The following is a 25,902-nucleotide window of genomic DNA, read 5'->3' on the forward strand; positions in this document are numbered from 1 at the left end:
TATTATGAAAGCTCGACCAATAGTTTAGCCTTGCTTCTAACTAGCTCTTATAACTTAAATTAACCCATTTCTATTCATTTACTTTCTGCCTCGTGGCTTTATTACCTCATCTCTGTAGTACCCATCCTGCTTGCTCTACATCTCCTCATGACTCCTGCCTTCTTCCCAGTGTTCTCTCTGCCCTGAACATCCTGCCTCGCTATTGGCTGTTCAGCTTTTTATGAAACCAATCACAGTTACAGATCTTTACACGGTGTAAAGGAGTATCCCACAGCAACAAAACATACCCAAGGATCGGCTTGGAGAAATGGCTTAGTTGGTGAAGCTTGACGTGCAAGCATGAGAACCGATCCTCGTGTAAAGCCAAGAGGATTTGTAACCCTGACACTGGGTGGGGTAGGACAGGCAGATCCCTGAAGCTCACTAGCCAGCCTGAACTAGGGAGCTCCAGTTCATAAATACACCCAGTCTCAAAAAAGTAAGGTGAGGTCACTCAGCATCAACTTCTCCCCCCCACCCCTGAACACCTACATACATACACAAAAATGGCAGTGTATATTGAGTAGCCAAAATAAAACAAATATTCATATTTTACAATGGACATTTAACCAATAGTACATCCAAAATGGAAATGAAATGTGGGATAATAAAAATATTAAAGCCTGACTTGAAGGAAGCAAATGGTAGCTGTTAGTATAAATATAATAAGGTAGTGAATTGAACCTGGGACACTGAATTGTATCTGCAGCTCAATATGGTGATGTCTGCCTTTAAAGGATTTTTTTCTCTGTTTCTTGGGGGAGGGCGTCGGTGGGTGGCCACAGTGTTCTTGTGTAGTCCTGAGAAGTGAAGTCAGTTGATGGGATTTAGTTGCAAACACCTTCATCAGTGGAGCCTTCTCATCAGCTGCTGCTTTGTTTTTCAACACAGGATTTCTGTGTCTAACAGCCCTGGCTGTCCTGGAACTCACAGAGCTGCCTGCCTCAGCCTCCCAAGTGCTGGGATTAAAGGCGTGTACCACACCTTGCCCAGCCTAGAGTGTTCAAGGGCAAGAAGAGCTGATAATCTGTTCCTAGAGCTAAAAGTCTGCTTCAGAAGTCAGTGCATAGCAGCTTTTCATGAAGGAGAAAGATGAAATGCGTAATCAAAGAAGATGGGCCATCAGACCATTATATCTAAGGTTAAGACTATTAAATAAGGGCTGTAAGCCTAATTATGAGAAGCTGCTGAATGTTTTCTTATATTCTGTGTTTGTTTATTTGGTAGCTGTTGTCACAGGACCAGACTAACAGCTAAAAGTCAGGTAGTTGTAGCGCACACCTTTAATTCCAGCACGTAGGAGGCAGAGGCAGGTGGGTATCTTGAGTTTGAGGCTAGCCTGGTTTATGTAGTGAGTTCCAGGACAGCCTGGGCCACACAGAGAAACCCTGTCTCGAAAAACTGGATAAGTAAACAAATAGCTAAAGCTGTTTACATCTTCTGGCCGTCCAGCTTTTGTAACTCCAAAGAAATAATTCCAAGCCCTCCCAGCCCAAACCCCATTTGTTTCATCTGCTCGCCACCTATCAGCATCTCACTGCAGAGGCTCTGGTCTCTGCTTTTTCTCCCTACCTTCTGCCCACTTCTCACCAGTGTTACCCAAAGTTCCTGATAAACAGATGAGTGGTTCTAATGGTGGTTTAAAAATAAAGTCAACATTGTTAAGATAATACTTTTAGATTTTTCTCTTAATGGATTTTTTAACATGTATGGATTTTTAAAGATTTTCTTAATGTTCAATGTTTTGTCTGAATATATGTCTGCACTATGTGTGTGCCTGGTTCCCACGGAGGACAAAGAGGGAATCAGATGCCCTGGAACTAGAGTTAGGTTGAGAACCACCATGTGAGTGCTAGGAATCCAACCTGGGTCTTCTGAAGAGCAGCCAGTGCTCTTAACCACTGAGCCATTTCTGTGGTCCCTAGATTTTTCTCTTAATGGCAGTGTTCCAATGGGTGTACAAGAAATTAAAGATAGTTGGGCATGGTAGTGCAGGCCGTTAATCCCAGAGTCAGGCAGATCTCTGAGTGCAAGCCCAACCTGGTCCACAAAGCAAGTTCCAGGCCAGTCAGGGCCACACAAAGAGATCCTGTCAAAACAAACAAACAAACAAATAAAGTGATCTTGATAAAACGCTCCTCATAAATAAATAAATAAATAAATAAATAAATAAATAAATAAATAAGGTGATCTTGATAAAATGCGCCTCAAGTTTATAATCGTCAAATTTAATTTGAGCCTTAAGAACAACCTTAGGTGATTATATGCTTTCACAGACTGGACTTGAGGATAGTGGAAAGACTGTGAACAGTCCATTCCCCCGGTTTGACAGAACTTGGTGCCCTTCCACTGGTACCTTGCCTGGGAAGGCCCTGGGTTCAAGCCCAACACTGTAACAAAAGGTAGGCACATGTTTGTTAGGTTAGAAAGCCAATGTACCAGTAATGTGTAACTTAAAACAACAGGTTCATTGTTAGAAGATTTGTTCCTAGTTTGGATTTCTTAAGAATAAACAAGTTTCTGCAGGTTGGAGAGATGGTTCAGTGGTTAATAGCACTGACTGCTCTTCCAGAGGACTCGGGTTCAATTCCCAGCACCCACATGGCACCTCAAACATCCTGTAACTCCAGTTCCAGGGGATCTGACATGTATATGAGCAGACATACACGCAGGCAAAACACCATTGTACATAAAATAAAAATAAATTTTTAAAAACTTTACAAAAAAGAATAAAATTTCTTCTGTGCACCTATTTCCATACCTATAAAAGTAAAGGCAATAAGAAAAACCTATGTTAGAGTTGTTGATAGGATTAAATGCCCAATAGCTTATACAGTGAACACTTTTTCCAAGTAAAGAGTGATTGGTATTGACATTTTTCATTGCTGCCTTGGACCTATTCATAATGCATTTAGTGCTCAAAAAACAGGATGGGTAGTTAATACTTTCATTCCAACACTAATGCTTTAAAACCTGCTAGCCACTTGGCCACTTGGCAGCAGACGGTCTGGGGCGGGAGCCTGAGATGACTGGCTTCCTGTGGCCACGTGGCACTCTCTCACGGTCTACCCTCCCTGTCATTCTGCTTAGCCTGCGGGCGAACGAGCCGCACCGCGCAGGAGCCCGCCTGGCCTTGGCTACACGTGTTTGCCGCTGCCGCCCGAGGGCGCTGGAGAGCCGAGCTGCTGGGTGTCGTGAAAGTGTCGTGAAAGCGGCCTTCCTTGACGGTTCGGGGCCACCCGTATAAGTGGGACGTGCCCGAGTGTGGAAATTAGTATGGAGGCATCCTTGCGGCCTCGGCGTTGCCGGACATCTGTGGAGAAGCAGGCGGCCGGGTGCTGAGCTCTCGACACTCGGAGTCCGCGGCGGCCGCAAGGCCATGCTGGCTTGGCGCGTGGCGCGCGGCGCGTGGGGGCCCCTTCGCGTGGCCGGCCGGCCGCCGGGGGCGCGGCTCGGCAGGGGCGGCTCCCGCAGGGCCCTGCTGCCGCCCGCGGCCTGCTGCCTGGGCTGCCTGGCCGAGCGCTGGCGGCTGCGCCCGGCCGCGTTCGCCTTGCGGCTGCCCGGCGCCGGCCCGCGGAACCACTGCTCGGGCGCGGGGAAGGCGGCCCCGGAGTCCGCGGCCGGAGGAGGCGCTACCGCGCAGGCCCCGGGCGCCCGCTGGGTCCCGGCGAGCGCCGCCAGCCCGGTACGTACGAGGGTCGGCGGGGCGCCGGGAGGCAGGTGACGGGCTCGGCGCTCTGTCGCGACACTCAGCCGGTGTTCTGGGAAGTTACGGGCAGGCGGGGCGTTCGGTCGCCGTGAAGTTCGGGGAGCCCCCAGCCGGGTACGGTCTCTGGCCAAATTAGAATCCACTCTAATTCCCTTCTGTCCACATCCGTTGTTGGAAGGTGTGTCTGTCTGCACGTTGCATTGGTCAAAATAGCTGTCGCACGTCTAGTTATAAATCTGTTTTTAATTTTTCGAAGTGAATCTTCAGTGTATAGGGTAAGTTCGGAGGCATCTGAAGAGCGGCCCGTCTGTTCGCTTGTGCAGATTTGGTTCATCATCCTTTGGCCTTTGGTCATCGTATACAATAACACGGAGGACAGTTATTTAGCTTAGGTTGTAATTAAAAGATCTTTCAACTTTGTATTATAGAAACTTAAGACTACTCTTGAGGTAACAGAAGGTGCTCAAATGACTTCCCAGGCAGGAGACGCCAGAGCATGAGTGTGGCACAGCTTTTGATGTCATGGTGGCAAAGCTCATGCAATTATTACATCTTCAATTGTTAGGTCTTCAGAGGCCCCTGTACTGCTCTGCTTTCCTCAGTTACACAGCATGGGCTGAGGTGGCCACACCCCGGCAGGGGTCTCAACTTCAGGAATAGCTTTAAAGCCTGTTGGAGCTTGAACGCTGGATGCTTTGAAGTTGCCCTCAACCTGGCTGAAGCCCTTCCCAGCACAGTTGGCCGAGTATGCCACAGGTTATCTGGTTGGGTAATCTGAGATTAAGTTCCCAGTGTTGACTTTTACAGATGTAATAACTAGATATGGGTGAACTTTTGTGTAGGGCTCCGGCCCCTTCGCTGGCCCAGTAACTTACTATCCAGTTGTAATTGTGTGTTTGCCACGTGACGGTGCTTGCAGCTCTCGACTTAGTCTTGCCCCCCGTGGGCACATCAGACTAACTTTGAAGTTCTCCATTCCTGGCTCTTGCTTTGTATCGCATCTCCTCAACCACGGGCTACCTTTCCCCCTTCCCAGCCTTTGTGAATTGCTGTGGTATTGGATCAGTGTTTGACTGACTTTGTACCACAGTGTGGTCAACAGGCTTGTCCTCCTTACATGCACGAAGGTTGGGACAGCGTCCCCGATCTGTTTCACCAGCCTGACACTTTTCCTAAGTTTCAGAAACGTTCTGATCTTTTGAACCTGTGTGTAAATGAGCCTGTTTTCATACAACTTTATAATGTGGTCCTCCTTTGAATAGAAGATTCCAGAGGAGAGGGCTGTATTGCTTCTGATTTGGTGTAGTAGAATTTGAAGTTCTACAATTTTCAGTGACCGTATTCTCTCACCTGACTCCAACCACCACCCCATTATCTCTCTACACTGGTATGCTTTCTGTTGGGTTCTATTTATAAAATAAATACCTTTTCTTAGGAGCTAGGTGGCTCATGAGACTTTAAGATATCTTGAGAAGTGAACATTGCCCCTTTTTCCCTTTGGTGCGAGTATGCATACTTGCTAAAACACATACAAGTGGACACATGGAGTGTCTGCTCTCAGGTTGTCAGAGTTGGCAGCAAGTATCCACACCTGCTGAGCTCACCAGCCTGCCTCTTTTTTTTTTTTTTTTTTTTCTAAAAAGGTTAAGGTTCAGGTGAATTGGTTACTGATTTAAAAAGATGTTAAAATGGTTCTTTGAAGACAAAGTCCAGTGGGGTGGAATCAGCTGTCTGGACTACTGAGAAGCAGTTCAGGCTCCAGGGAAAGACATCTTCTTGGTGTTTTCAGCTTTGCTGGGCTGAAGAGTTTGAAAGTTGAAGTGCTCTCATGAATTTTCTGTTTGGCAAAGAAGGATTGTCCTTCAGGGCAGCTGCCAAGGAGCCTTTTGTCAGTGCCAGTTTCTAACAGCTGGGCTCCAAGTGAAGTTTCAAAGAACCAAAACTCCCAAGTGGGAGCTGTGAACACCCCCAGTTCTTTACTTGAGGGAGAAGAAAGTGTCTCAACATCTCCATGGCTGCTTTGGAAAGATGTACAGAACTCTCCATTTCCATGTATGTTAAAGTATGAGTTTGTCGCATTTTATTCCAATTGTGCCGTCTTTGTCTTTCAGTATGAAAATCCGTGGACAATCCCAAATATGCTGTCAATGACAAGAATTGGCTTGGCCCCCGTGTTGGGCTATCTGATCCTTGAGGAAGATTTTAATGTCGCACTAGGTGTTTTTGCTCTAGCTGGCCTAACGGATTTGGTAAGTTATGAATTCGTTTGCTTTTTGCTCCCTTCCATATCCTACATTTTCTATAACTCCCCTGGAGCGTAGACTCAGCTTTCCTGGAAGGACATCCTCAGCATGAGTGATCTAGTACTTTGTGTAAGGACTTGTCTTTAGCGTTCATGTGGAGCTGCTTTTATAAGATCCAGAAGATCTAGAAAAGATTATAAAGATCTGAAGTGTAAAGGTCGTGGAGAGCCCCAGGAGAGGGCAGTCTTTACCCTTTGTTTTTAACTTCTTCACGAAAGAAACACCCATAGGAATGTTCCAGAGCCGAGTGCTTGCTGTAGTGGTAGAATAAAGAGAAGTTCTGGGACTCTTGTGTCTACTCTGAAGGAAATAGTCTGGTCTGCAGGGAAGTGGAAGAGGATGTGGCCTGGGAGCTGGCGAAGGCCATGTTTGCTTAGAGGCTGTCATTCAGGAACACCTAGGACTGCTGTGCATTTAGGCCTAGGTCTGAGATGGGCATCCATCCTTTTTCCTACTTCCTCAGCAACTTCCTCAGCACATGGACAAGGAGGGGAGCTCTTTGACATCACACTGTCAGTTTAGGGAGTGTGCTACCAAGTTAGAATTGGGGAAACAGTTTTATGATAGAAGGCTCTACTGCTTTGGCTGACTAGCCACTGCCATCCATCGTATTTGACCTTTTCACAGAGGATTTGAAATGGCTTATAAAATTCCATGCCCACAAACACAGTTGGGAGAAGGACAGAGGAAAAACCTGAGATCGGAGCTTTTGAGCATGTGGAAATGGAAGCAATATTTCCTCACAGGGAAAGCTGGAGATGTGTTTGCACCTGGATAGGAGCAAATTATGTCTTCAACCCTATTTGTTTTTAACATTTTTGCTCAATAATTACTTAATGAGAGTAGAAAACTGATTTCCCAAAAGTAAAGGTTGTACAGCATTTTAAAAATGTTTGTTTTTCTTCTGTGGTTCATAGCCACAATACTTGCCTAGTAACTGTAGTGCTAGTGATCAATGTAGAACCAACTGGAGGTCTTGAAGGTGGACAGGGGAGCATTTGCATTGTCTTACGGGTTTCTGACTGTGCATCAGATACAGCCTTTCCCCTGAGCTCCTGCCTTTCTTTCAGATGGCAGTTCTCCTTTGTCCCCATCTGTTCACATTCTCCTCATCTCTCCCCCTTTCTGCAGTGCCTCTTCGTCCCCCTGAAGCCTAAGGTCTCTCCATTAGTTACTGGTGTGGTCTGAAAGTCTGTCCTAGAACATTAGACTAATAATGAAATAGTTTAGATAGTAAAGTTGGTTTTGTTTTTGTTTTCTTCCCCCCACCCCCCAGACATTGGAGTCACCTTTTATATTTGTTAATTTGTGGGATAGGGGATCAACTGTCACGTGAAATGGCTTTCATGAGTGAGACACCCCATTAATAAGTATGACGTGTATGGGAATCAGATTAACTGGTACCATATTGTGCACTTTTTCCATGGAGATTTGGATGCCTCCGCACTCACTGGTTTTAAGCAGGGGAATGGCAAGATCTGATTGTGTGGGAAGTAGGCTCTAGGCCAGCAAGAGTTGGAAGCCAAGCAGCTGGTGAGGAGGAAGTAGCTTAGACTGAGTTGGAGTTTGGAGTTAGAAGTGGATGGGTTTGGATAATGTTCTGAATAAAGTATTGATAAGTCGATATACTGGACAGGTTGGATGGGAGTAAAATAGTATCACCAAGGCACCCCCCCTTCCCACAAACCACCCCCATCTTCAAAATCAGATAGTTGGTGGTAACACTGGGGGATGGAGAACCTTTGAGACAGGACAGGGTTTAGGGGAAAACAACTGAGCTCCTGATATCTCTTGCTTCAGGTTGAGTGTGGCAGTGTAGAGCAGAAGAGGACAGATTGGGAGCTGACTAATCAGATCTAAGTGAGATCTAATCAGTCCAGTAAGTGAAATGGAGAAGTGGACAATTAGTAAAGGACCAGAAGCCTGGCAAGGGTGTTAGAGATAGTGAGAAAGGAAGATTGGGCAGTGCATGTCCCAGAGAGTAAGTGACAGAAGTGCTGCTTTTGTGTGGAGGTCACGTGATCTGGAAATGCAGAACACATTGGTGGTCTGCATGAGAACTTTCTAGAGGTGTGAGGATGATTGACCTAAGTTGATAAGTACATGAGGGATGGTAATGGCTGGCACTGCTTTTAAGAAGATTTTGCTTTGTAGGAGAATAGAGAAAGAGGGCCATGGGAGGGTTGTTTTAAAGACAGGTGTGCTGAGGAATATTTTCCATTAGCTGAGTAATAAAATGAAGGATGGGATTTGAGTAGGGAACACAGAGGATGAGTGCAGCTGAGCAGTGTATTAGGTGCAACATAGGGAAGTACCAGTTGTCTTTTTACTGTTTTCTTCTAGGAAAGTGTAGACATAGCCGTGGGCCAGAATGAGAGCATTTAGTAGGAACGAAGTAGGTCAGGGGTAAAAGCATAAGAGAAGATAATACAGTCAATAGACACAGCTAGGCGTTGAGGGTCCACAGAAGGCTTATGTCCTGAATTCGTGAGATCGTCAGCCCATTTATGTATTTTTTGGAGCGGTGTTTAGCCACTTGCATGCAGGCCTGAAGTGCATGGTGGTGGTATTATGGGAGGAATGAAGTGCAGTGAAAGGAGTTGTACTTGTTTGCAAAGGAATGAGGTGGGTTAGAGGAACAGTGAAGACAGGAGAGTAATAATGGCCACAGTGGGAAGTGAAGGACAGAAACTGTACCCAAAGTGGCCCTTCAGGGCCTTAACTCCCCATTAGAGACACTTGGTTAATCAGCATTACCTCTAACCACTTAAGAAAGTAGCTGGGCATGGTGGTGCAGATCTCTAATCCCAGCACCAAAGGCAGGCTGATAGCTACAGGTTCTGGACCAATCAGGTCTACATGGTAGGTTCCAGGCTGCAGAGTTAAGAGAACCTGTCTTAAAATAAACAATAAATAACTAAAAATTACAGGGGAAGGGGTCAGGGAAGAAGACAGCTGATTGTTCTAGTTGCGACTGGAGTAGTTAGTAACTGCTTTTTTTTTTTTCTTTTTTTTTTTTTGTCGGAGCTGAGGACTGAACCCAGGGCCTTGTGCTTGCTAGGCAAACACTGAGCTAAATCCCCAACCCCTAGTAACTGCTTTTTTGAGGACTTGCTAAGAGACTGAACAAGTATCAATCATACTGTGCTGAAGGCAGCTAAGGCTTTGAGGTAGATGGTGTTGCCTGTTTCAAGCAGAAAGAAAGCCAGGTCAAACGCCTTGTTCAAAGTCATGCAGGAAGGAGGTGCAGAGCCGGGATTGCAGTCTGTTCTGCTGCTGTGTCTGTGTTGTTGCTGTGGGTTTTGTTTTGTTTTGCCTGGATTCATCCTCTGGCCTTCTGTGTGTCAGGTGAGTGCTCTGCCCTGAGCACTCAGGCCTAGACCAACTCCTTAGGCACTCCTGGGTGTGTCTTTCTCCGTTAACTTATTGGAATACTTGCAACATGGAGGACTTAGTATCTTTAAAAGGCATCAGGCTTAATTGCACATAAGTTAGTTTTATTGTTTTCTTAGAAATAAAAATGGAGATTTCAAACATTTGTTGAAGTATAGAGTTAAATAAAATAAGTGCTATACATTGGAGCCTAGGATGAACAAGGCAGATACTTCTGTCTTGTGTCATGTCACAGCACCTCTTTTTAACCCTTTTTGTGTCCCTGATGATGCAAGTCTGGCCCTTCTTGAGTTAGGCTGGAGATTCAGTTTTTATGGTAAAAAGCTTGGCAATCTAATGTGATCTAGGTTAAAATATTGTTTCTAATCAAAGTAAGTAATTAAAGAAGTAATGTGCTGGGTATGTTGGTGCACTCCTTTAATCCCAGCATTCATGAGTCAGAGGCAGGCAGACCTCTGTGGGTTCCAGGGCAGCCAGGGCTACATAGCAAAACCCTGTCTTGAAAAATGAAAAAAAAAAAAAAAAAAAAGTAGTTTAAGTATTAGCATTTTAACTAGGGTAGGTACAGAGGATTATGTTTTTGTTTCAAATATAGGTAATACATAGAACATTGAATTATTGAATTAATAGTAGTACTAAACAGTGTGTGTGTGTGTGTGTGTGTGTGTGTGACATATATTTATTACTTTTGTGTGTGTGTGTATGATGCAGGTCATCAAACCCAGGGCCTCACAGAAGCTAGTCAAGCACACTCTTCACTAAATACACTCTAGCTCTCTGAACAAAATACGTTTTAAAGTTAAAGAGAGATGGCTCAGCTATAAAGAGTGCTTCCTGCTCTACTATAGGACCTGAGTTTGAATCTCAGTACCCACATCAGACAGCTCCCAGCTGCTTGTAACTCCAGTTCCAGAGGATCTGACAGTCTCCTCTGGCCTCTGCAGACACACATATACACACACAGATACATGACTTACAGTTACACATACACATAAATTTAAAAACAAACCCCACAAGAGTCAGATAATACAGTAAAATAGATAGGGATGATGTAAAAGCTGAGTGTCTCACAGTTAAAAAGTAGTTCTTACATGCAATAGCAGCTGTTACAGCTCCAAACAGTAGGCTCCTTCTCCCAGCTCTGTCAGCCATGCCTTCTGGGAGTTTTGTGGGCTCTATATTTCTACGTTTATGTTTGGGTTCATCCCACATGAGCATGTTGTGAAAATAGTGAGAAGTCAGTAGGACCCCTTGAAGGAGAAGGAAATTTATCATTTAGGTAATTACTATTTTAAAAGCTAAAAGGAGTAAGAATGTTTGGGGATAAGAAATGAGATTTGGCTGGCATTATCTGAAAGCATAGTTGTTTTTCTGGTGTTTCTTAAGCTTCAAATTATCTATTCTGTTCCTATTATGATGTTTATTTAAAAAACACTTCTATTTTCAGTTGGATGGATTTATTGCTCGAAACTGGGCCAATCAAAAATCAGCTTTGGGAAGTGCTCTTGATCCACTTGCTGATAAAGTTCTTATCAGCATCTTATATGTTAGCTTGACCTATGCAGATCTTATTCCAGGTAAGAACACTCATGTGTACTTTCAATAATAGGGAAAAACAATGGTAGTGAGCTCAGGCCTTCTCTTGAGAGAAATAGTTTTTCTTCCAAAATATATTTTCAACTTTAAACTGTTTCCTCAATTTCAAATAAACTGTTTTGCTTGTCACACTGTTTATTGTAGAATTTGTGTCCTTGTTACACTAGGAGAAACAGTTTGTTTATGACTTTGTTTAAAATTAATTGAGGTAATAGTTCAGTACCGATTCATAACACTCCAGAATTTTTTGGTGATACATTATGTGTTTTTAGCACACAGATATTTGGAAGTAATTTAAAATCTTCATAAGTCGCTGATTTTTTTTCAATTTTTATTTTATGTATATGGTATGTATATTTTGCCTGCATGTATGTCTGTACACCACTTGGTATCTGGTGCCCACGGAAGGCAGAAGAGGGTGTCAGATCCTCTGGGACTGAAGATAGAGACAGTTGTGAGCCATCAATGTGGGTCCTGGAATCAAACTCAGGTCCTCTGGAAGAGCAGCCGGTGCTCTTAACCACTGAGCCATCTCTCCAGCCCCCAGGGTTATCCTTATTAAGTACAGTTTATTCATAATGGGAACTCTGATACTATGAAGATATCTGTAAATTTTGCTTCATTCATTTTTTTAAAAGATTTATTTATGTATTTATGTGAGTACTCTATTTGAATGTGTGCCTACATGATAGAAGAGAGCATCAGATCCCATTATAGATGGTTATGAGCCACCATATGGTTGCTGGAAATTGAACTGAGGACCTCTGGAAGAACAACCAGTGATCTTAACTACTGAGCCATCTCTCCAGCCCCCACATTATTCATTATTGTTCAGTTTCAGATCATATACACATATGCATTATCTGAATACTCTGAAACTTCATGGTCTCTTTCGTTATGTGTTGTCATGCCACTCTGGTTCTTTATTTTGTGCTTAGACTGTATTTCTCAAGTAGTTTTTCTTCCTCATCATCCCCCCCCCCCCCCCCCCCCCCCCCCCCCCCCCCCCCCCCCCCCCCCCCCCCCCCCCACCGAGAGTTAGAAGTGGGATTTGAGAACGGAAGCTGGTCCATTGTTGGTGTCTGGTAGAAGTGTAGTGGTGTCTCATTCTGGTCTTGTATTATTGTCCATTAGTGTCCATTGTTGGTGTCTGGTAGATGAAGTATCATGATGCTCATCCAGCTTGATGCTGGTTTTCTAAATGCTCAAGACATTAGTTATTAGTTATTGCTATTAATAAGTAATAACACATTGTTAGTTATTAGATATTCTTAGCTGTTTCCAGTGTGTATGATATTAGAATTAGCTTTTTCCAAAGGGAAAATAAAAATCTGTTGGGGATTTAATTGATTTGGTTACATGGAATGTATAGATCTCTTTGGAAAATTTGACATTTTTTACAAGTCTTCTTGGTCACAAATGCCATGTATCTATGTATTTAGGCCTTGTCTGATGTCTTTCAGAGTTTTTAATTTTCTCCAAGACAGTGATAAATTTTTGACAGATTTATTCTCAGGTATTTGATAGTTCTTAATGTTCTTGCCAGTGGAAGCGTTGAAGTGTTATGTGATGATCGCTGTTATGGATGTGACGACAGTTGGTTCTTTTCCGATGTTAACCTGTCTAATAAAGCTTTCTCCCTCTGACTCTGTTCAATTCTGCTGGCTCGTCTCCAGGCCCAGTATGCACGGTCTGTGGTTAATGACTATTTCTTTTCTCTCTCGGACTTCCTCACCGTACTGTGTCTCATGCTAAGCAGGAGCAAGCCTGACTCACCCCAGCTCGGACAAAGCTTTTACAACCACTTTGTGGGGTGATTCCTGTAGGGATTTGTAGATCCTCTTTACAAGTTAAGTAGTAGTTTTTCTTGGAGATTTCTTCCAAGTGTTTATTTTGATGGAGCACTGAGAACTCTTTCTTGGCATATTACTGGTCTAGCATTTTTCCCCCTTTAAGCTGCTATTACGAGGTGAGTTGCATTACAGTTTTTCTAGTGTTAAAACAACCTGTAGTCCTGGTGAAAATCCAGCTTGGCCAGGATACATTCTGGAGATATTGTTGGGCTTGGTTTTATTGAATATTTCTCACTCAGATTTAGCTTGGCCTACTTTTTTTGTGGGGGGTGTTTTTTTGTGATTTTTGCCCCCACCAGTGGCCTTGTACTTGGTAGGCATTATTATACCACTAAGCTAAATTCCCGAGCTGTAGCCTGGAATTTGTTTCTTGAAAAAATCTTTGTTGGTTTTTAAATTAACTTTACAAGTTATAATATAACGTTAATGGGTTTCATCATGGCATCTTCATACATAAGGTGTCATACACATTGTTCTCAGTCATCCCCCTCTTCGCCTCCAGTGGACCCTTTTCATCCTCTAGTTCCCTCTGCTTCCTGTTAGACATGTATGCCATGACCTGCTCGGCACCCACCTCGCTTAAGATCTTATTCTTAAGGATCTTCTTTCCAGCTTTATGACCTACAAAAACATAAGTACTCGCATACATGCACACACATGTACATTCATACATGTACATTTCTAAATTTAAGTTCTACATGAGAGAAAATGTGTGTTTTTGAGTCTGACTTTTTAGCTGAATAACGATTTCCAACCCATTTGCTGCAAATGTCATGACTTCCTTTTTCTTTTAACTGTGTGAAATTTTTGTTCATCCATTCATTTATGAGCATCGAGGCTGTTTCAATTTCCTGACTTTTTTGAATAGTGCAGCAGTAAACAGGCAGTTCCTGGAGTCCTTCTGCCGCGTACTCTAGTGGCGTAGCTGGGTTATATGGCAGTTCTGTTTTGTCTCTTGAGGAAGCTCCATACAGGTCTCTATAGTGGTTGCATTCCCATCATCAGGGAATAAGGGTTCCTCTTCCCCACATTCTCATCAGCATTTGCTGTCCTTTTTTTCTTGGCGTCAGCCATTCTCACTGGGCCCTGTTTTTAATACCAGTGCTGTAACTTGCCTTATCAAACAGGTCACTGACGTTTTTTCTTCAGTGCTTGAGTGGTATTCATGTGACATTACAGTTTTTCATCTTGAGTGTTTGATAGAATTTGTTGAAGCTGTTGAGAGTTTTGAAAGGTGATTAATTTTTTAATTGTTTCTTTAATTGTTCTAGGGTATCAGTTTAATAATTTATCTTTTGTGTATTTTGCAAGTTGTGATTTTTTCCCCTAGGAACTTATCTATTTTATTTATATTACTAAGAAGTTTGGGATTGGGGATTTAGCTCAGTGGTAGAGCGCTTGCCCTGGGTTCGGTCCTCAGCTCTGGAGGGGGGAAAAAATAAAAAAAGTTACACCAGGCCGCGGTGGCGCACACCTTTAATCCCAGCACTCGGGAGGCAGAGGCAGGCGGATCTCTGTGAGTTCGAGGTCAGCCTGGTCTACAGAGCGAGATCCAGGACAGGCACCAAAACTACACAGAGAAACCCTGTCTTGAACCACCCCCCCTCCCCCCCCCAAAAAAAACCCGAAAAGAAGTGACTTCTTCCTAGCACCTTTTTGTTGGTACTGTAGATATGTGGTGCACAGTAACGCCTCATTTTCAACTCGAGTCGTACATCCTTCTGTTTTTCTCTTGATTAGTCGCGTGTTGCCAGTTCTGTGACTCCTAATGAACCAAATCCGGGTTTGAAAAGACTCACTGATTATTTATGTCAGTAAATATGTCATCTCCTCCCTTTTTCTCTCTCTCTGCCTGTCTGGGCTTGCCTTGATCCCTTTTTATTTATCAGTTCTTCTAGTAGAAATAAAAAAGGTGCCATATGTAATGAAACATTTTTAGTAGCTATATTTAAAAAATAAATAGATTAAAATTTTGATGAGATACTTTATTTAACCCAGTAGATTAATGCCATTCTGCTGGGCCAGTGAGATGACTGTGCAAGTAAGGTGCTGAGGAAGGAACCCGAGTTCAATCCTCTGGACCCCACAGTCAGTTCTCTGACCACCTGTGCAGCACATGTGCACCCCACCCACGTGCTCACACACTAGATAAGTCTTTTCAATGTGATTCAGAAAATGACTCTAGCATATAATCAATAAGAAATGACCAAACTGAAGTATAAAACTTCAAAATGGAGTGTTTCTCTCCATTTACTGTACCTGTCTATTTGATAAGCCACCCTTAGGTACTTGATAGTGCTCCTGGCTGTGTGTGTGGACAGCACAGCCTGGAGATGGGCACATTGCTCATTGCTTTCTAGCTCTTGTGAGGTTTCCATGTGACTGTATTTTCCGTATATATCACTTTCACAGCATTTTGTGTGTTAGTGTTTTTGTCATTGTCCGAGACAGAATATTTTCTTGATAGTTTTTTTTCTGTCTTGTCTGTCTAATAACTATTTCTTAGGTTGGGGTGTGGCTCAGGGTCAAAACATTTCTCTAGTATGCACAAGGCCCTGTGTTCAATCCCCACTACAACCAAGATAACAATGTGTTTTAGTTGTCAGTTTGTATGTATTCTGTAGGTGTCTTTTGTTAATGATTGAAAGCTTTACTGCATGTTCAGAGACTATGCTCTATGACTTTAGTCTTCCAACCTGTATCCAATCAGATTTTATAAACATGTGCTTCAGTGAATGGATATGCTGCAGTCCTGTGTTGTGATGTTCTCTGTGGAAGCTCAGTAAGTGTAGTTTTGAGTCTTGTTGAAAGGTTCACATCTTCACTCCCTGCCCCCCTGCCTTTGGTCCTCTTGTCAGTGACTGAGAGATGAGGTTAAAGTTTCTGTGTCTTGTTTACTCATCTCCCCTCCACTTCTAATTTTGCTTCTTTTTTTTTTTTTTTTTAAATCATGCTGTTAAGAGCGCATAAGTTGGAATTGTATATTAATGACAAATAGAGTATTATTTTATTTGGAAGTGGCCCACCAGGTGGTTGCAGGCAGTAAAATGACTCTAGAGTACTTCCAGGTCCTGGTGCTGGGATGACTCCAGAGTACTGCCAGGTCCTGGTGCTGGGATGACTCCAGAGCATTGCCAGGTCCTGGTGCTGGGATGACTCCAGAGTACTGCCAGGTCCTGGTGCTGGGATGACTCCAGAGCATTGCCAGGTCCTGGTGCTGGGATGACTCCAGAGCATTGCCCAAGTCTGCATTCCATAGACCTCATCCCTGCTCGGGTTCCTTCACAGTTACCGATTTTGATTTGCAGAGGTTAGCTGCACTTTAAATTGTGGTTATTGTTAATTTATCAGCTAATGCTTACTGTAGAAGTATTTGATTAATCATTAAGAAAGTGCATCTAAAAATATGGTTCATGTGGTTAATAGTAGACTGGCTACTAGAGTCACATGCTCTGCTAGACACATTTTCTCTTTGAAACAGCACTGTCGTGGAGGGTGAGAGCAAGGCAAATTCCGTTTAATTTGTAGTTGCAGGTGCAGAGCCAATAGAATGTCAGAACTGGAGAGGACCCTAAACACAGCCTCAGATTACCTTTGAGCTGTTTGAAAATACCACAAAAAGGATATCTGAAGTATGATTTGAATTCAGGATTTTTCCCATTAAGTTTATTTTGTAGAAGATACAGAATTGTGGTTTAAACTTTGTATGGTACAGAAGGCTGTAAAATGAAGTAAGTTCCCTGTCCTCCCATCTAAAATATCCTCCTGTTGGCTATGGCCCTGGGACCATGCTGGAAAACCTGAGGAATATGAGTTGAGTATCCCCAGTGACAAACAGCTTGGGGTTTTGGATTGTTTGGTGATTAGTAATGCTCAGCTGGCAATGTGCTAATATTCCAAAATCCAAGAAACTGAAATCTGAAACATCTCTTGACCAAGCACATTGGATAAGGGAGACTCAGCCTATGATAAGAATTGATTGCCAGGCTGGGCCGAGAGAAGAATAAGTGTTATGTGGGTAGGAACTAGCACAGCAAGAGTGAAAATATTCTTGTATTTCTGTATGTAAACTGTGTGTGTAAACGCTCTTTAGGAAATAAACTAAAATTCAGATACAAGGAATCCTGAGACTTCAAGATATTTTAACTTCTCTTACACTCCCGTTTAACCTCCTTATCATTACTTTTCACTGGATTCCAGTGAGCATGATATCATTTTCCCGGGACAAAGCTGAGAAGAGTGGGGTGTGAAGAGGCTGGGTGTAGCTCACACTAGTATGTACAGATTTGCAGTTTATAGGCAGCCACACGAGAGAACAGAAGTAGTGAGTGGATCAGAATTCTGGAGGCAGATTAGTCACAGAGCCACAGTCTGCAGGTCATTCTGATTACAAGAAGGAATAAAAAGACCAGGGCTTCACTGTAGGGCCTGAATCATCAATAAGTATTTATCACAAAGTTTTTACTTACTTATGGAAAGCATCAATTAGTGTGAGGCTGAATGGGCTTTTCTGCAGTCATAGTATCTGTTTGTAATTTTCAGACTCCTCATTACTGATTTTTGTATTTGATTTTCAGTCCCACTCACTTACATGATAATTTCAAGAGATGTAATGTTGATCGCTGCGGTGTTTTATGTCAGATACCGAACTCTGCCAACACCGGTAAGTTTCACAAAATAGTCCTTCACATTACTTATAAATATTTTCTCTGTTGAATGCAACCTCACTTTCTGAGAGTAATTTGAACACACTAGTAGTGTGTTTTAAAAGCTGGATTTCTGCCTGGGCGTGGTGACACATGCTTTTTATCTCAGCATTCCAGAGGGAGAAGCAAGTAGATCTCCATGAGGTTGAGACTAGTCTGGGGTCTATAGGACTGCAATCAGATTCCTAATCTCAAAAAAACAAAACAAACAAAAACAAAAAGTGATTTCTATTAAGTTCAGCTTTTCAGTTGATGGTATATGAAACCTGGGACAGCTAACCAGGCCCCAAGCACCTCACTCTTAGAGACGTTTCTAGCTTCAAGCTATGTATTTTTCATTTAGCCTCACCATGGATGATTTAGAAGTTATTTTTTAAATCAGTCATAGAAGAATGGAATGATTTGCTACATACTAGTTCACTGTTTCTATAAATATTTGAGTATATAAGTATAGCATTGTCTTTTTTGATTCTCAGAAAAAATAGAGAGATATTTTATTTATTTTGTTTTAACCTGTAAAAGAGAATAACATAAGTTTCTTTGGGGAAAATATATGATGAAGCAAACTTTGTTAGAGCAATTGTATGCAATGTTGTAGAACTTGACAGATCTATATTTTGAAGAATTTTATTTTCAATAGCCTAGAATGATTAGCAAGGTATGTAAGTAGTGCTTATTTAACATGATAAGGAAGATGCCTATACATTGGGGCTAGTCATAGGGTAAACACTGGTAACTTTTGTTTGAAACCTGAACGATGAATTGAAACTTTTTTTTTCTTTTGGCAGCGAACACTAGCTAAGTACTTCAATCCTTGCTATGCTACTGCTAGGTTAAAACCCACATTCATCAGCAAGGTAAGAGACTCGTAGCAGCCTTTCAAAGAAGTCGGTCCTTCATGAACTTTTATTAGACTGGAGTGAATATAAAAGTCTCAGGGGCAGCTTAGAACGAAAGCATTCTTAACCATTTGTGTGGGAGTGTGTACACGCACATGTGTGGAAGGTAGAGGCATCTTGTGGGGGTCAGTTCTCTCTTTCCATCTTGTTGGTCTTGGGAATTGAACTCAGGTTGTCAGGCTTGGTTACAGGCACTTTTGATTGCTAGTCATCTTAACCAACTTGAATGAGACGAATTTAAATGTGTTGACTAGAAGGACTAGAAGAGGGGTCAGACAGACAATGTCAAGTTGATTCTTCTGTCATCTAAACTGGTTTAGATCTGTAGTGTATGCAGTTTGTCTTTGTCGATGGGCTAAGAATTAAACCTTGAATGAGATCATAGGGTAGGTAAAAAGTGAGATGTAGTGCTTCTTGAGGTGCAAGATTTCAATGAAGAGTCTCATGCTTTTCCTGTCTTCCTGTAGTCAGAACATCATATCTAAGACCTTTTCATTTGTTCATTCATTCATTCATTCATTCATTTTAATTGCAGGTGCCTATATGTAGTATGTGAGTGTGTGTGTGTGTCTGTGTGTGTGTGTGTCTGTGTGTGTGTGTGTGTGTGTGTGTGTGTGTGTGTAGGCTGGCGTAGGTAGTCTTCCTCTCGCTCTCTACAATTAATGATTGAGGCAGCTCTCGGCTGAACCTGGAGCTTGCCTTAGCTCTAGGGATCTCCTGTCTCTTTACCCTGCTGAGCTATTTCTCTAGCCCCAACCCTTTTATTTTTAAGTGTTAGATGAAAAGGGACTAAACAGTTTACTCTAAATTGTCAATGTGTTTTGTTAAGTCTTTTTCAGGATCATAAATGTACATCACCCTTTGCACAGAAAAAAAGACATTAATGTCTTGATAACTTCACTTAAGTCATCCTTCCATTCTATTTCTTGTGACAGATGTAACAGATTAGATGTCCTTGGGACAGAGGGACCATTGTCTTTGTACAGGCACAGACTATTACAACATACAGGGAGCTTTTAGCTTCCTGTGACTTTATTTGTGTGAAGGGCAGCAATTGTATATAGCACTTCATAGAAAATCACTTGGAGTGCTGGGACAAACGCACCAATAAACGCTTGTTCTTATAGGAAGTTTCTCAGATGGAATGTGTTGTTTATTTTAAAAATCACACTGTGATCACTGTCATTTGACTGCAGAATGAATAATAGGACCAAGGTGCGTCTCTGTACACCTTCCTTAACTGCATCATACCCAGATTGTTTCATAGAATGTCATCTTAGACTGTTTCTGGTTCTGTTTTGTGCTGTTGAGGATAGGTAGTACTTATTTCCCAGAGGAATCATGAAATCATGGCAGTGAATGCATTTTGGTTTTCTGACCTCATAGGGTGTGGCAGGCGGCACGTAAAGTGGCCTTGGAAGTCTGGGTTCTGGGTTTGGCTCTGGTGCTTACTGTGAGCCTCTCACCCAGGGAGAAGCCACTTCATTATTTCTTGTTTACAGAGCTGTTTGAATGGATAGCTAGGAACTACGGCAAAGAATTTAGTAAGAATTGTATAGCATCATTGAATTGCTGTGGGATTCAAGATGTGGTACTTTCTGATGGTTGTCACTACCCTTGTAAATAAAGCTGTGTAGGCAGATAGGTCAGTTGGTGACTCTGACCTGTTAGGTGTTCTCACCTGGGAATGCCAACTTTGGCATGGATAATGCTGTTCAATCCAGAATGCTTAGAGTGTGTCACAATGAGTATACCTTTGCCTCAAAAGCTTAAAACAGAACCCATTTGACACTGTTCATTCATAATGCCTTTATTTTTAAGGTAAATACAGCAGTCCAGTTAATTTTGGTGGCAGCTTCTTTGGCAGCTCCAGTTTTCAATTATGCTGACAGCATTTATCTTCAGATACTGTGGTAAGCTATATTTAGAATTACTTTGAGAATATCAGTACAGTGGCCTTGTATTGTGACAATCCTAGAATGACTTTGTTCTTAAAGTGTTTAATGAACAGTAGGTAGACAAAGCTCTGACCATCCCCTGTTCCCTTCTTTCTATTCTTCTACTACTTCTCCTGATTTTATTTGCTGTCTTTTTTCTTTGTAAATACTCATGAGTCCACTTAGTGCTGCTTGTATGTACTAGGGCATAGGTAACCCCTAAGGAGCCGTATCTCTGAAGAAAACCAATTCTCCTTCCCCCAACAGCCATTAGTTGCCAATAGCTTCTCAAAAAGGGGTAGAACTTCATGAGTCCCAGCTGTATTCATGCAGAGATTGTAGCTGGCTTGCGCTGGCCTTATGCATGTGTACAGTCATAGCCACTGTAAGTTCATGTGTGTAGTGTCACCATCATGTCCAATAAATACTATTTTGTTGCAAATGCCCACTACCTCTGGCTCTTAAACTTTTCCCCTGCTTTTTGCATGATGATCCCTGAGCCATGGTGTTAGGGAGTGTGATGTAGCTCTTCTATTTGCAGTTGGGCACTCAACAGTCTCTCAGAAGCAAGTTTTTCCCAGCTTGAACCCTGAAAGCTACAATAGCAAGTGTTTGCAGTAGTGGCACAAATAGTTATGGGAATAACCAATCACGTTCTGATTGGATTTAAAACCTACTCCACAAGATAGAACTAAAGCCTGCGTCCATTAACAGCACCCCCAGACCAGTGGCTGGCTAAGTCATAGATCCTAGGAGAGAACTTAATACTATCATTCTGCTAAACAGAGATAGTAATGAGTTGCCTCTAGGTTCCTATTTTTATACCCATATGTTAGTGCATCTCCCGGTCGTCACCAGAGAAGCCTCTTTTTATAGTACAGGAGGATTAACACAACTGGCCAGTGTGCGCTGTCATTCTTAACCTTACTCTCAGGCCTGGAGCATAGAAGTTAGCAGTCACAACTTGGAGGAATGAGAAGTATTGCCAGTGTGTTAAGAGTTTTAGAGGAAGAAAAAGTAATAAGAAGTAGCATTTGAGCCATAAATACAGGTGAACAGGGCCCTCAGCAGACATTCTGAACAGTGATGTTGAGGATCCAGGCTAGTGGGGGCACACATAGTGAAAGCACTTTGATTCTTTTTTTTTTTTTTTTTTTTTTTTGGTTTTTCGAGACAGGGTTTCTCTGTGTAGCTTTGTGCCTTTCCTGGAACTCACTTGGTAGCCCAGGCTGGCCTCGAACTCACAGAGATCTGCCTGTCTCTGCCTCCCGAGTGCTGGGATTAAAGGCGTGCGCTACCACCACCCGGCTAGCACTTTGAATCTTGAGCTAATTACTATTGTGGGGTAATCTTTTTGCACACTGTAAAGATGTGTCATTGTTATTGGTTTAATAAAGAGCTGAATGGCCAATAGCTAGGAGAGGATAGGCGGGACTTCTGAGGAAAGAGGAACTCTGGGAAAAAGAGGGTGGATTTACCAGCCTGACATGGAGTTGGATGTAGCAGGAATCTTAACAGGTCTTATTAATAAAATCAAACCTGGAGCCAGGTATTGGGTGAAGCTGGAAGATCAGAGAAGCAGAACAAGCCACAGCTACCTCACCTCGCCAATTCCTCAGCTGATCCTGTTTCCTCAGACTGGAAACCTCTGAGTCCTCATCCAGAATGAATCTCAGCTGAACTGCTGCTCAAAAGCCTGAAAGCTTAACCAGCCAAATGCTTCTAGTTTCTGGTCTTCGCACCTTATGTATCTTTCTGCCTTCTACCATCACTCCCTGGGATTAAAGGCTCACTTTCTGGGATTAAAGGTGTGAGTCACCATGCCTGCCTGTTTCCAATGTGGCCTTTAACTCACAGAGATCCAGAGGGATTTCTGCCTCTGGAATGCTAGGATTAAAGGCGTGTGCTACCACTGCCTAACCTCTATGTTTAATATTGTGGCTGTTCTGTCTCTGACCCCAGATAAGTTTGTTAGAGTGCACAATATTTCAGGGAACACAGTACCACCACAGTTGGACATACAGAATGGCAGAACGTAGATTAATAGAAATGGGTTAATTTAAGTTATAAGAACTAGTTGGAGATCAAGCCTAAGCTAAGGTTAAGCTTTTATAATTAATAAGTTACTCTGTCATTATTTGTGGGCTGGTAGTCTAAAGAAAGTCCTATGAAAAAGCTTGATACAAATTACTCATTTGTAAATGTCTTAAAATGTGTCAAAATCAAACTTTTAAGCATTCCAAATAGGCTGCCATGTTGATTTGTATTTTGATAAACTTTTAATTGTAATTAAAACATGCTTTAGCAGTCTGAACAAATGTGGTTGGTAAATCAAAGTGAATTATACTAAAGACTTTTAAAAATGATACAGTTTGAACTTTATTTTCTTGCATAAAATGAAGGTTCCCCCCCCTTGGTGTTTTGGTTCTTCAATGGAAGTTTTCTTTCTTTCAAATTGCATCCATATGTAACCAGATTCTCCTGTTTTTGCTTTAAGGTAGTGCATGACGTTAGATCTGTCCCAAGCAGTCTAAGTAGGAGCTCTATAGATTTCTGCCGTGTTTCTCCGATCTTTTTACAGTTGTCTCCATTTCTGTACAAATTTGGTTTTGTGGAGAAAAATGAGAACATAGAGTTGTGGTCAGAAAAACAGTTGCTAGCACTGCTAGTCTGTAGGCTGTGGTAATTAGATGACTTTGATTTGGCATCACCAATTCAAATGAAGTCTTTATTAAAGGAAGTCATGGATTTAGATTTCTGTAGTTAGACAGTTCTGTCACACAGTTCTATTTTCTTAGTCCATCTTTGACGTGTGTACTTTATGATTTCTGCTGTTAGTGCTTTTAGAATTGACAGCTGAGTCCCATTTCTCTCCAAGGTGTTGTACAGCCTTCACTACAGCTGCGTCAGCATACAGTTATTATCACTATGGTCGGAAAACTGTTCAGGTGATAAAGGGCAAATGAGAGGCATCCGGCTCCAGCAGCAAGGAAGCGACTTGCATCATCGGCAGCAGCGCCAGCGAAAGCTACAGGACTTTGCCCATCTTGGTGTTCAGCTTGTGAAAGGACTTGTCAGGCAGACCATGTCTCAAACCGAAGGAATGTACGTCGAAAAGAAGCTCTATCATGGGCCTACGCAGAATTTCCAGTGTATTTTTAAATACAAATAAAACTATAATGTAGAATTTTTAATCTTAGGTTTTTGATTAATTTGTGAGATGAATTATTCTAGTTATTGTCTTTTTTTTAAATGTTTTTAAAAAACATAATTGATAGTATTGAAACAGGAAAGCAGGAGGGATTTCCTGAGATTAGATATATACCCTACACAGTGTGGCTATGCATTTTTACGTTTGAATTTTAAATCTATAGACACATTAACAATTCATGTGGTGAATACCTGACCGTTTGAAAAGGTGAGAATAAACTTTGCGGGGTAGGGTGAAGGTGTAAAGAGCCTTAAAATGCCATAAGTTTTGAAAATAAAAAGATCAAATAAAATAGATGGTATTGAAGTTTATCAGTAGTCTTCCAGCCTCTCAGGTACCAAATAGTTTATGTATTAGGAAAACAGGTAACATGGGAGTCAGAATGGAACACGTAATGGCTTTGCATCTAAAAGGCCAAGAATTACGTCATGCCTCCCCACTATTTCTAATGTGATGTTTGTATGATATTGCAACCTGTACTTATATGTCATGTAAATAATATAAAACTTTATATTTTTCAAAGTCTTTTTTTTTTAAAGCTTTGGGGAGTCTTCTATTGTTAACTCAATAAAAAAATAAAAGAGCTTGGAAAAACGTGCCTTCTTTCCACTTGGGTTGTTTCGTGGTTTGTCTTTGTGCAGCTGCATAGTTTCCCAATCTATGCAGTACACTTAGATGCAGCACTTCCCCCTCACATGGTGAACAAAACTGGTTCAGGACCATCTGACTTTAAAGACCCACCACACCCTGTGTTTAGGGTGCAGCTAGGGTCAGGAAGCTGGGGTTCCTTCACATACTGGAGGCCTTTGGTGGCCCTTTCTCCTTAGCTTTAACCTGTGTATAATGTGGAACCATACATTAAGACTCTCCTGTGGGGATATACTGAGTACCCTAATAAACTTGCCCGAGGATCAGAGACGTAGAGGTCAGGCAGTGGTGGCACACACCTTTAATCCCAGCACTTGAAATCTCATACCTTTGCTTGGGAAGGACACATGCCTTTAATCCCAGGAAGTAATATGGCAGGGCAGAGAGAGGTATATAAGGTGTGAGGAAACAGGAACTTTCTTTAGGCTGAGGATTTCAAAGAGGCGAGAACTAGTGGCTGGTTGTTCTGTTTCTCTGATCTTTCAGCTTCACCCTGATATTTGGCTCTGGGTTTTTTATTAAAAGACCATCTAAGATTCAAACAACACTCTCCAGTCAGTTTGTTGAGCTGTGTTAAAAAATAGAAGTTAAAGATAACTCAAGCTTCCTTGCATTTTGCATTGGTGCAACCCTCTGTTGCTGGTCCTGACTTCTCACATTCTCAAGCACCAGCTTATCCACTGTGGTAGTTTGAATGAGAATGCCCCAAATCTCAGATGTTTGAATATTACCATTTGGGAGAGATCTAGGGAGTGTGGTCTTGCTGGAAGAAGTATGTCACAGGGGTTTCAAAGCCATGTGCTATTCCCAGTTCACTTTCTGGTTTTTACTTGTGGTTCAAGATTTGAACTCTCAGCCCCAGGCCTGTGGCACGATAGCTCCACTCTACCAGGAGCCACCTGGGGATTCTAGCCCCTGGCAGAGATACCGCAAAGCAACAGCTCCAGGCCATGCCAGGTAGGCCTCACTCAAGTGCTGCCTGAGGGCCCTCGCCCCTGCCCGCAACACAGCAACAACTTTCTGTCATTCCATGCGGCTGGTGGGGCAGGACTCAACCACGAGCCACCCAAGGACTCTAGCTCCAGGCTGGGACATAGCCACAGCAACAGATCCAAGCCATGCCATGTGGCTGGCAGGGGCAGTAAGATGCTTTTATGGTGAGCGAATACAGTGTGGGGAGTTGGAAGAGAGGTGGAGCAAGCAGCTCATGGGCTGGGGAGAGGCAGTTCTGAAGAGGTGAGGGTGGTGAGGAACTGGCTGATGTGAAAGGCCTGGTTGCCACCTGTGTCCAAGGTGATGTCTGGACATGTGCTATTGCCAAGGGCCATTCTTGGTCCAAAGCCCTGAAGCAGCTGAGCTGATGTCTGTGGCTCTTGTCGCCACTGAGGGCAGTGCAGAGGCCACTATTTGGGGCCAGATTGGTGTCCAAGAGCCATGCTGCCATGGGGCCATGTAAATGTGAGTGGTGTATACTGCCACCTGGGGCCATGGTGACATTGGGCCCAGGCTGCTGCTGAGGTCCATGTTTGGGTCCATGGCTCTACAGCAGCCAGGGTCTGAGTTAATGTCCATGGCCCATGTTATCACCAAAGGCCACAGGGATGCCTG

The 25,902-nt window shown here is 42.7% G+C and overlaps 1 protein-coding gene across 2 annotated transcripts; it reads left to right on the forward strand.

Annotated features, from left to right (window-relative positions):
* The first annotated feature begins 3,213 nt into the window (after nucleotides 1–3,213).
* On the forward strand, nucleotides 3,214–24,245 carry Crls1 (cardiolipin synthase 1). 2 transcript variants are annotated; one of them, XM_052724365.1, is made up of 7 exons: nucleotides 3,214–3,724; nucleotides 5,860–5,997; nucleotides 10,892–11,021; nucleotides 17,471–17,556; nucleotides 18,388–18,456; nucleotides 20,320–20,411; nucleotides 23,314–24,245. In XM_052724365.1, exons 1-7 carry the CDS (start codon nucleotides 3,419–3,421, stop codon nucleotides 23,399–23,401), a joined length of 909 nt encoding a protein of 302 aa, XP_052580325.1. In that variant the 5' UTR covers nucleotides 3,214–3,418; the 3' UTR covers nucleotides 23,402–24,245. The 2 variants fall into 2 exon arrangements, with proteins under 2 accessions (XP_052580325.1, XP_052580327.1); XM_052724367.1 differs by lacking the exon at nucleotides 3,214–3,724 and adding an exon at nucleotides 3,765–3,862.
* The last annotated feature ends 1,657 nt before the right edge of the window (nucleotides 24,246–25,902 follow it).

This window comes from Peromyscus californicus, unplaced genomic scaffold (assembly GCF_007827085.1).
Source record: "Peromyscus californicus insignis strain IS unplaced genomic scaffold, ASM782708v3 Scaffold_7__1_contigs__length_154581171, whole genome shotgun sequence".
NCBI classification, from domain to species: domain Eukaryota; kingdom Metazoa; phylum Chordata; class Mammalia; order Rodentia; family Cricetidae; genus Peromyscus; species Peromyscus californicus.

Bases quoted from the DNA above. Each gene is read 5' to 3' on its own strand.
- Crls1 (XM_052724365.1), top strand. From the start codon at position 3,419: ATGCTGGCTTGGCGCGTGGCGCGCGGCGCGTGGGGGCCCCTTCGCGTG. The intron at 5,998-10,891 runs GTAAGTTATGAA...TTCTATTTTCAG, and splicing joins TAGCTGGCCTAACGGATTTG to TTGGATGGATTTATTGCTCG. The intron at 18,457-20,319 runs GTAAGAGACTCG...TTTATTTTTAAG, and splicing joins AACCCACATTCATCAGCAAG to GTAAATACAGCAGTCCAGTT.